General features: G+C 48.1%; 4 protein-coding genes across 4 annotated transcripts in view; 1 reads left to right on the forward strand and 3 right to left on the reverse strand.

Moving 5' to 3' along the window:
• Positions 1–1,601: 1,601 nt before the first annotated feature.
• LOC128724534 (DNA repair protein complementing XP-A cells homolog) lies at positions 1,602–2,555 on the forward strand. The gene has a single exon (XM_053818258.1). It carries the CDS (start codon positions 1,602–1,604, stop codon positions 2,436–2,438), a length of 837 nt encoding a protein of 278 aa, XP_053674233.1. The 3' UTR covers positions 2,439–2,555.
• A 355-nt stretch (positions 2,556–2,910) lies between these two features.
• LOC128727559 (protein tumorous imaginal discs, mitochondrial-like) lies at positions 2,911–5,042 on the reverse strand. Its single transcript, XM_053821486.1, has 5 exons — positions 4,823–5,042; positions 4,534–4,742; positions 3,855–4,462; positions 3,481–3,760; positions 2,911–3,406 (listed from the first exon to the last, which is right to left on the reverse strand). The coding sequence occupies exons 1-5, from the start codon at positions 5,040–5,042 to the stop codon at positions 3,026–3,028; spliced, it is 1,698 nt and encodes a 565-aa protein (XP_053677461.1). The 3' UTR covers positions 2,911–3,025.
• A 1,114-nt stretch (positions 5,043–6,156) lies between these two features.
• On the reverse strand, positions 6,157–9,749 carry LOC128726504 (uncharacterized). Its single transcript, XM_053820317.1, has 3 exons — positions 9,545–9,749; positions 6,380–6,596; positions 6,157–6,304 (listed from the first exon to the last, which is right to left on the reverse strand). Exons 1-3 carry the CDS (start codon positions 9,747–9,749, stop codon positions 6,157–6,159), a joined length of 570 nt encoding a protein of 189 aa, XP_053676292.1.
• Positions 9,750–12,868: 3,119 nt separating this feature from the next.
• The window catches only part of LOC128724535 (titin-like), a 140,577-nt gene continuing 139,131 nt past the window's right edge, over positions 12,869–14,314 (reverse strand). Inside the window, exon 44 of the mRNA XM_053818260.1 lies at positions 12,869–14,190. Within this exon, the coding sequence (XP_053674235.1) occupies positions 14,006–14,190 (185 nt within the window). The 3' untranslated portion in view covers positions 12,869–14,005. The remainder of the gene's footprint in view (positions 14,191–14,314) is intronic.

Genomic DNA, 14,314 nt, shown 5'->3' on the forward strand with positions numbered 1-14,314 from the left:
CGATAAAAAGCACACACGGGGCACACAGCCACACACACACACACGCACAGTCACCAGCAACCGTTTTTGTGAGCGAATCGGATGATTCCCGTTGACAGGCGAGATGGTGCTGTCAAACGGCAGCGGCGGTGTTTTGGATCTCGCGAGAGCCCGCTTTTGGTGTGCGAGAACCGTTCGCTCCCACGCAACGGCGAAACAGGTAGGTAAATGGTTCAACCAACCGCGAGGACACAACAATGGAGCCTTGGGTTGGTTGGGTGGTCTAGAGTCGCGCAAACAAAGCCCTTTCCACCCGTGGCACACACCGACACACGCGCGCACACACCCACACAGTCGGTCGGTCGGTCACCTGTGCGTCGCAATTCTCCCGATTTTATCCTGCCCTGGAAGCACCCGGAGCACGGTTTTTTTTTCTTCTTCACCCCCAACGGATGGGATTAATATTTTTTTATGCAACACACACACTCAAGCGGGACTTAGAACGGAAGATGCCTCCTGAATTCGACGCACGCTTTACGGATCCTTTTGCCAACCTCCCGGGAATGCCTAACACGCGCGCAGCACTGACACTAGGGGGGAGGAAGGGGAAATTAACTTCCAAGACGGTGGGTGGGAGGGTTTTTTATTTCGCTTCCTTTCCGGTAGGAACTTTCGATCTCTGTCGCGGGGGTGCGTGACGTTATCGCCAAAACCCACGCCCGGGGCCGGACGCTAGGTCGCGGTTCGGTGCCAAAAAAAAAAACACGCACCGTTCGAAAGGCGATGAACGTTTTCGGGCACACCACCACCCTGGCACGTCAATAAACAGTGGCCTCTCGCTACGGGTTGCTGCTATATCTTCTCTCTCTTGCTGCTCGCTAGCCGATCTGGTGGATATGGCCAATTTCGTCGTGACACATGCGCTTCGTCCGGAGATGCTGCACGGACACAATGGAGTTGCTAGGCCTTAGTCTTGCGAGGCCGGTTGAACACGCGTACACGGACGACCGTGCGCTTGGTGGAACGGTTCGCGTGGAAGAATTGTATCACCACCGTCCCCGACGGAACGAGGGGTTTCCCTGATCACACTCTCGAGATTCGGGCGGGGACCAGGACTCGAACGCCCACGAGATTGCACGTTTGCAACCGTCCGATCTCACTGTTGTTCAGAAACTAACTGTTATTCTCTGCCCGCTCCACAGCATCTGCTGTCACTGGGGAACTACAATTGCCACACTACAATACCCGCACTGCACGGTGAAGTTTCATGATCTCACGTGTGTGGTCGTATGGTGTGGCGTGAAGAAGCAGTATTGTGCAACCATTTGAAGGTGTTTTACGGTGGATTTATTTTTAAATCTAGCTAATTAAATACCTTATCGATATACTTCAGGGCAAAAGAAAAAAAATGTGTATCTCTAAATAAACAACACACCAAGGACCACAATAAATGGAGAAGTGTAGCATTGCAGTAATTCTCGTAGCAGCGCTGTCAAACCATTGTTGACACAACAAGGTTAGTCAACTCGCAACCGCATGCGAGGTGCGTACCATTTGTTTATTTGTAATTTAGCGTTGTTTTCCCGTATGATATTAACTTATTGAAACGAATACTCAATAAAATGGACGCTGGAGACGGTCCATCAAAACAATCAGAGAATCTTTCCGATTACCAGCGCAATCGAATCGAAGAAAATCGCCAGAAAGCTTTCTCACTACGGCAGGCACGGTTGCAGGCTCATCCGTACAATGCCGATCTGAAGAAGCAGGAAACGGCTGTTTCAGTGAACAATGTTATCAAAGTATCCGGCACAAAGTACATCGATAGCGGTGGTGGTTTCCTTATCGAGCAACGCATCAATCCTACTGAGGAGGAAGAAGCGGCAAAGAGTGAGCCCGTCCCGGAAAAGGACGCCGTTTCCGTACCAGTCGAATACGACGAGTGCATCGAGTGTGGTGACCGGTTCGCGGACTCGTACCTTCTCAACACCTTCGCATATGCGGTGTGCGACGCCTGCCGTGATCCGGATGGCCAGCATTCACTCATCACACGCACCGAGGCCAAGCAGGAATATCTACTGAAGGATTGCGATCTGGACCGGCGCGAACCGCCGCTTAAGTATATTAGCCGTAAGAACCCGCACAACGTGCGATGGGGCGAGATGAAGCTCTATCTACACCTGCAGATTGAAAAGCGCGCCCTCGAGGTATGGGGCTCAGAGGAGAACCTGATGCGCCAAAAAGAGGAACGCGAGGAAAAGCGCGAAGTGGCCAAGGTGAAGAAATACAACAAACGGTTGAAAGAGCTGCGAATGGACGTGCGAAGCAGTCTGTACGACAAGACGGTGCAGGCGCACGTGCACTCTTACGGAGATTCTGAGCAGTACAACGAAGCGGACGACACCTACACCAGGACCTGTGAGTCTTGTGGACATTCGGAAACCTACGAGAAGATGTAAAGCTTTCTCCGTATCCGCTCAATCAACAACACGTTCCAAAATTGTATATGCGTTCTATTAGTGTATTATGTTTCCCTTGCAATTATCATTAAAACAGATAATTTTAGCTCCATTCCATTGAAGCTAAAGAACTGATCGATTTGCTAAACGGACCGTAACAAACCCGAAGCAAAGTAACGCCTCACAGGGATTATCCTAATTGCTGGTGCGCGTCTTGGCGGCTTCCTCTTCTTCCTTTGTTTTGGAAGCGACACTTTCCTCGCTGCTAGACGTTGGTAGAGGCGTGCGGTCTTTCAATGCCTCGCGAACGATGTCCGTCAGTTCCTGTGGTTCTGCGTAGCATACTTTTCCTCCTGCAAAGGATCACCCGAAAAGGGGTTAGAATTAGAACACACGTGGATAACGAAAGGACCAGTGCACACAGCATCTGACAAGGGAGAAGCAAAATTAAACAACGATTGTTAAGGGTGGTTTTGATCGTTTATTAAGCCACACTTGCTTGGCCACCAATTTCAACTCTAATTCCGTTAATCACCATAACACCACTTAACAATCGTCGTTAGTTAGTTGCTACTGTCCCTGTGGTCTTAGGTCTCATCGAACGGGCTGCTGTTCCCGCGAGCCATTCGCTGCCGCTCGAGAGCTGCATCGCGATCTCTTTCGTACTGCGCGTTCATTTGGACGTGGCTGTAGTACACAAACCACCCCATCACGAACAGCGCCCCGAGCGCGTAATAGAACCTCGAATCGAACCGTTCTTTCCGATGCTCGTGCGTATCGGTCGCGTCATGCGGTTTGTATTCGCTGTAACTTTCATCCCGGGCGCCTTGGGTGTGCTTATCAGCGACGTTCGAGGAGGACCATGCAGTAGACTTTGTGCCAGAACTAGAATCGGAAGACTTACCGTCGGTTTTAAACGTAACACCCATTATTTGGCCAGGCGTGTCATCCTCTAGCTCAGCATACGCCTAAAAATAATCCGGCAAAGGAAAACATGAAAATAATCGTCACCGTACTAGGTAGCCGCGAGTCGTTGCTATACCTGAACAAGTGCTTTTTGCTTCGGCGTTAATTTGGTTGGAATTTGAATCTTCAAATGGACATAGTGGTTTCCGCTTCCATAGCTGTTCACCCGCTTTAGACCTTTCCCGGTGAGGGGTATCCGCGTGTGCGAGGAGGTACCGGGCGTAATCTGGATGGTTTGATCTTCGTACACACCCTGGATGCGTATCGTACCACCGAGTATGGCTTGGGAGACGGAAATGTTTGCGTCCGTATGCACGTCAGCTCCGTCCCGTCGGAAATAGCGACTCTTTTCCACCCTGAAATGGATGACGTTAACAATATGCCAATGTAAACCAGATTTTACACACTGTTTGCCGCTATTCAGCCACAATAGACGTGCGCTGTACTCACTTGAATGTGATGAAAATCTCCTTACTTCCCACGTTCATGCGCACCGTTTGACCGTCCTCAATGCCGGCCGGAACTGGCACAGTGACTCGTTTTCTTTGCACCGTTTGTCCCTTACCACCACACTCCAGACAGGGATACTTGATGTACATTCGCGTACCCTGGCAATAACGACAAGTCGATCGCATGACGAATGGTCCGGTCGAGATGGTTTCCATCCCCGTGCCGTTGCAATACTGGCACTTGCCGGCCTTGGTGCCTGGCTCGCACCGCGAGCCTGTACATTTAGGACACGTGTCCACGACATTGACGTCGATGTCTTTGTTAACGCCGCGTGCGGCCTGCGCGAATGTAAGATTCATCATGACTTCCTGGGCGCCTCCAAAGCCAAACTTTGAATCGCTAAAATCGTCAAACCCGCTCTGAAAGCCACCATCGCCGAAGATCTTTCGGAACAGTTCCTCCGGATCGATAGTTGACCGGAACTGCCAGTTTTGTGAAAAACCTTGCGGTCCGGCACCGGGCCCTGGTCCTGTTCCGCTTCGACCCATTTGCTCAGACGTTTGACCGAACGTGTCGTATTCGCGACGTTTTGTTTCATCGCTAAGCACCTACGATGGTAAGCCATTAAATCAGGTTTGTTATTTAATTTCATTTTTCATTATGTAATCATGCGACTCACCTCGTACGCTTCGGAGACATCCTGAAATTTCTTTCCCGCATTAGGATCGTCCTTGTTCGTATCGGGATGGTACTTTTTTGCGAGCTGATAGTATGCCTTCTTAATTTCCTTCGCCGATGCGTTCTTTGTCACGCCAAGCGTGTTGTAATAATCCTTTTTATGCAGAATGTTCGAAGTGTAAAACGACCGCCTTATCTGCTGCGTGCTGCCTAGAGGACAAATAATGATCTCATGAGAAGATGCATCGACCAAAGATCAGGATGATGTAATATGCATGCAATTGTACGACACTCACTGCTGGAACCCGTTGTCCGTTGGTGGTGGTCTTTGGCGGGTGCCGGTGTGAACAAGTCTCGACTGGAAAACTGACGGCTGGTGCAATTGCATGCAGCCAGTGCGGTGACACTGCTACCAGGAATTCTCACGGATGATGAACGGCCTGGCAGCAGGTTATACAGTAAACCTACACTTTTCGGCATGAAAACAAAAGAAAATCCTCGAGAACCCATTTTCCGGAGGTTTGATTTTCACTTCTCCTTGTTTAGCGTTGGGAGTGGGAAAATGACTTCTATGTTCGAGAAACACGTGGGTTACTCAAGCACAGACTCAAAGGCAGGCCATTTCTTTGGTGTTGTATCTGTTTATTAAAAACAAAAAATGGAGATAAAATTTCCTTTTCACTGTGAAATAGGCAAAATTATTAGCTGTTGAAATTACCGACCATATCACACACATGTACTTACTTTGACATGCTTTTGACACAACCAACGTCAAATGCTACGTTGGTGGATCTTCGAATTCGAGAAACTTCTTTTTTTTTTTTTTTTCAAATTCGTATACGTCCATATCAAAAGGGGTATAGAAACATTCAAATCTATATAAAACACTAAAAGAAAAGGTAGAATAATAAACTTTAAAATGTAATTGATGCTTCTATGTTTCCTAAATATATCAATCAAAATTTTAACCGAGTCAGCCCGGGATAAGGCTATCTGCGGCTGTTGGGAGGAAATGCCTTTCAGCTTACAAAAAATTATCCAAATCTAAATACGGCCAGGCCGTTCTTAAATAAATAACAATAACAATATCAATCTAACTGGCAAGCATGGTACAATTGTTGCTTTGAATGCAGTAATAATAGCGATATTCCAATTGATCATTTCTGAATGAATATGCAAACGATTAGGAGCCACTAGCAACAAAAATATTACAATCCTATTGGAAAAAATGAAAAAAGGTTTTTTTTCTCAGAATCGTGTTTGATTTTTTATTCTTTCTCGTTTTTATTTGACTTGTATAACTTTAGCAATGAAGCTGACTGTTTCTGCTCATCAATATGTTTATTTGATTAGAAAATGTACACATAAAACATAGTTTTTGTTGAAAACTCAAGTCAAGGGATACTGGTGTCTAGGAAAAACAGTACCATTTAAACCTAAAATCGTTTTCATTTCCAAAATGAATATACACGATAGATTCGTTTAGATTATGGTAAAATTTATTAAAGAGCATATTTCCTCGCTTCCGGCCTTACACCTAGCAGATTCGATTTAAATGTTGATTTTGTCCAAACTATGTACAATGCAATAATTTACAGCTAAGCCACCCGTGTGCTTTATTGCTTCAGTCTCGCAGGAAGGGCCTCTGGTTTCTGTTGCAGTCTAATCGTTTCGCCAACTGTTTGCAGAACTGTACGTCACGCAAGTAGTCACCGAGAAAAACGGACAGCAGATACCACTGTTTCATGCCGGTCGACTGTGCCTTATAATTACTAGCGAAAAAAGAAACAAATAAAAGGATCTCGTTAGTGCTAAACCACCTACTCGCAAACCAACGTATAACTTACTTGAGAATATCGTCCCAATCGGGCTGATAGTTGTCCAGGCGAGCGCTTCGTACGGCATGGCTACGACAAGGTTCCTCTTCGATGCAGGCTTTCGGTCCAAACTCGTGAAGAATTTTCCTCTCCGCCTGGACCACGTCGATGGCCAAACGCGAAAGCTCCTCTGGCTGCAGGGTGGTCCCTGAGAGAGTTTCCCGGCGGCTGCGCGATTGGTAGGTCTCTGTAAGCGGATTAGAAAGAAAGTGATTAACATTTTCACTGTTTCCGAAACGGCACGAGAAGCGTGGGTTCTTAGAACCGGTTTTTGACCGGCGGTTGGCTTTGGATGATATTCTAAATTGTTTCGTTAGATCTCTTACGCCCGTCGGTCATTAACGACACCGTCCCGTTGGCGTACCGCTACTTTCATTTTCCGCTTCGTTCCACGTATCCCCCAACAGTCGGCAACCGAGGTATACTAATTCCCCGCTTGGTTTAGCTCGAGCATCGATCCACACCACAGTTTAGAGCATATTTATGCAATGCTGCTTTTATTTTGATGCGATTACGTGACGCTTTTCGGTCGGCGAGAGTTTCTTCTGTCTTTTTTTTAGCGGTTTTCAAAGCCCGCTCTCAAAATTCACCCCTCACCAGGCCAGGCCAGCAAACAACATAGGAAGCCCCCGTTGGCGGGAAGATTCGATGCACGACGGAACGGTGCACACGTTTAATGAGCTACAAAATACGGCACATAGCGCAACGGACGAAAAATGAAGGAACATCGGTTGGCTGGCGGTGCTGGAATGAAGAAATTAGCGCTGGCTAATGTCTGGAGCGCGCGAGGTGAAATTGGCAGCATTGCGAGGGCCGGCTAGATTTCGCTTTCTTTGGCAGGCATTTCGCTTTGCCAATACGGAAATGACAACTGCTTCCATATTATGGTTTTTTTTCTGATGCATTCATCCACGGCAAACCGATCCGATCGGATCGGTAATGATCAAGGCGCACGGTGTTTAGATTGGCTTCGCCCCCGGATTAATCTCACGGGGCCGCCGGATTGCGCAGGCACTTAATGGGTCTGCTCGTAAGTGACGGGTTGACATGGCTGGGTCCGAAACAGGCAACAGGCTCGCAAATAATGCACCGTATGAGTTATCTTAAAAGGAAATCAATTGCTATGCAGGCTTCAATCAATAATGGAACCACACGTCAATCAAGCGTAAGCAAATAGAAGATATTTAAAATTTTCCCGCTGTCAAAGGATATTGTTACGAATTGCATATCGTGTGAGCGTTTTTTTTTTTGAAATTTTTGGTGCTAACGATTAACAGTCTTCAATAATTGTTCAAGTAATGCACATAATTTGCATTTATTCCCTTGACCCACTTGAAGTGCTCCATCATACAAGCGTGACATTTAAATGGCTCCCAGGAATGGTGGCCAATTTCGGGAGCTGAGACAAGTGAAAAGGCCAATGGCCGGCCTTCCGTTACTTCAGCCGTTCGAAATAACAAATTCGGATAAGGAACAGGAAATAATCTGCGCACGCTCACACATAGCGCGCCTTCCGAATTACAGGTACATTTACTGTTATTGACCGAACGCAAGTCCCGAGCCGGCAAACAATCAAACCCCCTCTAATCCCGTGCCCGACGGCTCGTTGGTATGGCAGTTTCTTGCCTGGTCGTAGTGTGCCAGGAAGCGATACAATTGCAATAAAGACTACATACATATTTGATTCTTTTCATCATCACCACGCCTGCTGGGTCGACACGAAATAAGGTCACACAGCAGGTCACATTAGTTTGACGGCTTGCTTCAACAGCGGAACCGACGCGTCGCAGTGCACGGGTTTTTTTTATTAAAACGGAGCATCTTCAAAGATGCAGTGCTTTCAACGGGTTCGAAATCGTTCCAGCGTCGCGGGCCGGTTACTTTCGTGAGTTTTTTTTCGCGTTAACGGTGTGGTGTAAAGTGAGGGGATCGCGATCGGTGTCCGGTCCGGGAAGCACGTGGAATCGCGACGCATCATATGGCGACCATTTTGGTGCAACGGTACCACCGCGTTGTGCGTCCACGAAAAGCTCCAATTTGGGGTTACTAGTGTTTTTTTTGCCGTTCCTCCGGATGGGAAGAGCCATATCGTGCCGTGATGTGCAATTTCATCGAAAGAAAGAAGAAAAAAAGCCATTGTGTTTCATCGAAAGAAAGAAGGAAAAAAAGGAAGCTCGGCTCGTGTGTGTGTGTGAAGAGGGAGTTTTTTATGGTGCTGGGCAGCAAAGCCGAAGAAAAGCGTAAGTGAGTAAGTGAGCTTGATAGCATGTGAGCGAGTGAGTGAGCCAGTGAGAGCGTAAGCCATTGAGTGAGTAGTGAGCGCAACGAATCAGTGAGCATATCAGTGAGTGAGCGTGTGAGTGAGTGAGATGAGGTGAAGCGAGCAGCATTTTTGTCTGCCCGAGTGCGCATCTTGAAGCGTCCAAAATGTGGGTCAAGTGGTCAACCTCGCGAGCCCAGGTGTGCTGTGCAGCCGCCTTGGGCCATAGTGAGTCATTCGGAAATGTTTGTGCGTGTTCGAAATGGCAGTGCTTTGGGAGAGTGAAATGCAAAAATGAAAAAAAAGAACCGTTTTATCGGTTCATCAATCGCTTGGGGTGGGCGGCTTCTACGAGGCCAGTGGCTAATCGTGATTTCATCGTAATGAAAGTGATGCTAACGGTGGGTGCTGGGCTTGCGTAGGGCAACACGATGATAAACATCTTGCGTGTTGGATAACTCAGCGATACGGATGCGGTACGCGTTCAAGCTCGCCAGTTCACCTTGAAGCCCAAGGTAAGTCGTCAGAAAATACACGAAGGTCTTCTAGAGGTGTTAACTTTGCCTACGGCATTGAAGGCACAAAAATTGTGGTGCTAAATGAAACATGTTATACGCCCGTTTGTCGAGGGTAGATTTCCATTTTTTTTCCCCCTCAAACAAGCTTTGACCTCACCCGGTTGGTCTTTCGATTAGCCGCCGTTTGTGTACGGCTGTTACTGGAGCTTTCGTGGTACTTAATGTGATGTCCTTACACGTTTTTACTTTCCGGCAAGCCACTCGCTTTTTATTAGCCGAGGGTCACCGTGGGCAGCGGTGCGTGTGGGTTGCCATTGTTCTGCTGAAGTTTTGCCCTTTTTTGCACGTCTTACTTACTTGGGTTTAATGAGTAGGCTAGCTTTTTGGCGAAGTTAGCCAACCGCACGGAGAGAATGATGACGGGAAAGCCGATCAGCTGTACCGGCAGCTCGAATAATGGTTCTTGGGCTTGAACTACCGCTCGGTGGTCGTTGAAGTCGCTCGCGGATAGAAGCACAAAGAACAGGTAGCCGGCAAAGGGCAGCGTGTTTACCAGCTTCATTCTGGAGCAAAGTGTCACAAATGGGCGTACAAGAACACTGGAAACACCGACGCACGGATTTATCGTAACAAAGCACACCGGTTGCAGCTGAAATATACTGAGCGCACAGAAGGGTTTTTTCTCGATCGAAATCGTTTTGAAACAACGTGTACTACTGGCGCGAAATGGTTGAGATCACTCGATTCCTGCCCCGACCGCTGAATGGCTTCTTATCCCTTTCCTTCTTCACCCGCAGACGCGAATATGTGTCACTGTTTATGTAAGCTTCGTCGCCGTCGTCAATTACCGCTGGCAATAATGCCGGAGCTTTTCTTGGCTCCCTCGCGCACGAGAGGTGTATCCCCAGATGTTCCCGAACCGGCCCCCGGTTTCACGTGCCTTCTCTCGATCGAAACGGTCGAATAAAAATACCCAATCTAAAGAGACCTCTCGAGGGGATACAACGAACACGGAGCAAACACACCTCCACGCGAGCTTACGTTCGAAAGCGTCTTGTGCCACCGTCGGCCAAGTGGATACTGACTGCGATGTGGTGCTGTTGTGGTGGCCCGAATGCGCCAATCGGTGGTCGAAACCGAAAACCAACCCCTCCACCCATTCCCTCGAACGCCCGCTGGACCCAAACGTGCAGCGTCGAGGAGGTTTCTCGCTTTACTCTCGCTCAAGTCTTTTGATGTAATGCCTCGGTGGGGCCTTTTTTGTGGGAGAAAGAGCGTGCGCGAGGGGAGGGAGCGCTGCTTTTATGAGAGGCTTGTTTTTCTTCTTCTTCTCCTACCAGTTGGGGGCTGTTTTTTCCCACACAAACCACCATTCGTTCGGGGTATGCTCGCATGCACCAAATGTGCATAGCCACCGGTTGAAAGCGCAAGTACGGTAGAGAGCATAGCATGGGGCATTACTTTTTTTTTTCAACACACACACACGAGCATGAGCGCATTTACCGGGCATTTTCGCGCACTTGCTTCCAGGCTGTTGTTGTTGTGGAAAAATTTCGAATGATAAAATCTGTGCACCCTAATGGTGCCACTTTACTGCCTTAACCAGTTAAGTTACAGCGACAACTTAAGACAGATCTCGTAGCATCTCGTCCATGAGCTCTTGCCTGTGTGTGCGTGTGTGTGCTCCATCAGCTCCGTCAGTCGGTCGGTAGGTCTTGCCAGCGCATTTAACGCCCCGTTTTGGGGTGGGACCCCAGCGACACAGTTCAACTCACGTGCAGAAGGGGGTTAGGCTAGCCTACACCGGTTGAGTAACATGTGCACTTGTCCCGCTTCGAGACTTCGTCGAACCGGTCCGGCTTGGAGGATGGTTCGAAATTTTTCTCCGCTCCCACACGTCGTCATACCAGCCGTGATTAAGCTCGCGTGGGCTTCCACCCCGAAACGACGAAACGACCTCAATGCCGTTTCTTGGCGTCTGCTGCATCTGTGCTGAGCTGCGTGTGGAGACCTGACCAACGGAGAGAGCGCTGGTTGATCATTTAGTGGTTGATCATCGGCTATGGAAGCTGTGCATGTAGAACGCACCGAAACGCTCTCTGTCCATTGAGTGGTGGATTGAGGCTTCAACCAGCGACGATTGGGTTAAAGTTACCTAACTTCTAGGAAGTACTGGCAGAGAGAATAATGTCACCATTATCATGAGTGAACTTTGCTGCACGGTGTTTGAAATGTTTAAACGACGCACGCGTCTTACAAAAAAGAGGAAAAAACTCGCCAGTGAACCGTTTAGGTGTGGTTGCATTCAAACCGGTTGAGGTTTCCATGCGAAGCGTTCTAGTGCTGCGAATCGCCGGTGTGAACTCGTGCGCAGTTGTACGAAATTTCACAGTACCGGCGGTTTGCATTTTCACCATCGCTTGTGTGTGCTTTCGTTCCCTTCGTGCTTCTCGGTGGTAAATGCTTAAAAAATGCAATACATCTAGTGAAACACGAGAACAAGCTGAAACAAGCATTTGTCGGGGCGGCATACAAAAAGTAGGTTACAAATGAAGCAATTGTGCGGGAGGAGCTGTTAAATTACGCAGTACTGCAGCTTAGTGCACCAAAAAAAGCTTTGCAATATGCATCGGTTGGGTTTTTGGCGCGCGGCTAAACGGTGTCGAGAAAGGTGGCGAACAAAACGGGTTGAAGTGAAGACACATAAAAAGAAAAGAAGCGTAAAAAAAACATAAACCAAACCCAAAATCGAACCAACAAGCTCCCCCCCCCGGAGCACCCGGCTTCGCGAATAGCGCCCTATCGATTTACTACGCGATTGACGCGCATTATACCACACATTATATTGTTGTACCATTTATGTAACGCTCGCTGGCTGGTGTGGCTTTATTTTTTTTCGCGCCCCATCACCATCGCCGTCTGTGGTGGGTTTGTACGAATTTAGTCAACGGTTTGGTTCCACACTATTTCGCCTTCCCAGTGCGCCCGTCCGAGATTGGAATGGGCCCGCGCGAAGATGGTGTGTTGAAAAAGAAAGAAGCACAAACCACAACGAACGAGCTAAAATTAAACCAATCCAGCAAACCAATCCGCCGCAGGATGGATTTTTTAATTTGAAATTTCTCGACCCCCCTCATCGGTCGCGGCACACGCGACAGGTGCTACGTGAGCTTCGGCTCGTAGAAGAGGGCTTTGCAAGGTTACATAATAATTGCTTCACTATTAGCGTGGCGCATAACCGCAACCGAGCGCGATCCTCGACCGATGGTATAGGCGCAGCAGCAAGAAGTACATGCCCCGTCCATGTGCGCGGTGATAATGGGCTACACAAATAGTGCAATCGCGATCGATCGCACCTCTAGACGTGGGAGAGACGGGGGCCCGGCAGGGTGCGTGGGCGAGTGATTTTGCTCGAATTTCGTGCCTGACATTGAACTTCTTCGATTTGGGTCACGCGTGCTTCGCGCAGCGTGTGTTTCGATTGCGCAATCTAGCCAAGTCACCGTACTTATCCGTGGGTGAGTAGGTCAGTGGTGCAAGCGCATCACGTAACGATCGCAACTACTGCTGTACCTTTTCGGGTGACCTGTCCCCGTTGCGCTGTTAACCCTATGCAGCGCGATTGAGAGTCATTTCCGGTTTACGTACTTTCGGGAAGTAAATTTGCGACACCAGTTGTTTTGATAATAGTTTTTAGAAATTTATTTGATTCAACACACAGTGTAATAAAATCGTTTAAACATGCTTATGTTGCTTTTTTTAGCAAATTTTTTGGTCATGCGCTTTGTCTCGAAATATAAACATGACGGTATAAGAAAACGGTATCGTTTATATAAAAATAAAACAACAAAATCTCTCTCTCCTGTGGAGTTCGCTTGGCAAAGATCTTGAAAATTGATAGAAAAAGAAAATGTTTCGCTCGCTCTCTTTTTTCAATCATAACGTCCAATTGGTCCAACAGCCGCATCTGTGAGGCGCTCCAATGGAGAGTGTCCCCGTGATGTCCTTCGTACCTTCTTCCTAACCTGCCCGATGAAGGAAAACATTCGCACCAATGTTTTCCCCCTTCGGACGCGGCTTTTTTTTCCGCTGGTCTTATGTTGGGGTTAGGGACCGAACCTCTCCAATGGAGAGCTTTTCGCCATTACACAGCGCTCTGCTGGACTGCATCCAAGTGCATAGAAGCGGTTCTAACGTAGCTGGGCTGCAGATAGACCCTGCGGAAGCCCTGTCGTGGTGCTACGTGTCGTTGCCGGATGGTGCCGGCGGTTTATTCGAGCTATAGGTTCTTCTTTTTTCTCCACTAATAATGTACATATATGATTGATTTTCACGACTCTCTCAACAGCAGCTTCAAATGAGGGGGAAAGTGAAACTGTGTTTCGTATGATTTCTAGCTTCCTCGCTGTCTATTAGCTCTCCACTGCTACTGCTGCTGCTTTTCTATCACAGTTCCATGAAGATGCCCAGAATTATCTTGCCTTCATCGGTTTCCTTGCTCAGCGAGTCGTCCTAAGTTATTCGGTTGCCATCCTGATAACGCAAAGGGTTAAGGAATGAGGATGTGTCGGAGGAAAGGTGTCAGGAAATGGGATGACGTTCGTATATAGACATCTGCATTTGAACAACATTTACATATACATAGCGCTTGACTAGAACGTTCCATCGGCTCTGGGTTTGCTGGAAGCATGGAACGTGCATTCGAACTCCGAACGAAAAAGGTTGTAGGATTTCACTCTCGATTACATTAGCATTGTACATTGCCGCCCAGTCTGTGCTGTAGGCTGTGCGGCGGTTTAGAAGCGCAGTTTAAGCGCTTCACTTGAAGAGGTTCTTGGCGTTGAGCCACAGTTTGAAGAAGTACTCGCTTCGCCGCAGCAGCTTATGACGCGCGTAGCTGTTGATGTCGGCTGTCATGTTGTGCTCGCGCAACCAGGACGAGGTGTTCGTGCCGGTGGGCTCTGAGAAGTCCCGCGTGGTTTCGTCATGCACGTCGTCCGGAGCTGAAAGGTGAACGGCGGTGTCTTTAGTAAACTGGTCGGTAGCTTTAAAAAGGCCTTGTGTTAATTAGTGATAAGGAGCCATTATACGATAATAAAGGTTCCAGTGTCAATCTGACTATGAATA

The sequence above is a fragment of the Anopheles nili genome, chromosome 3 (assembly GCF_943737925.1).
Source record: "Anopheles nili chromosome 3, idAnoNiliSN_F5_01, whole genome shotgun sequence".
NCBI classification, from domain to species: Eukaryota; Metazoa; Arthropoda; class Insecta; order Diptera; family Culicidae; genus Anopheles; species Anopheles nili.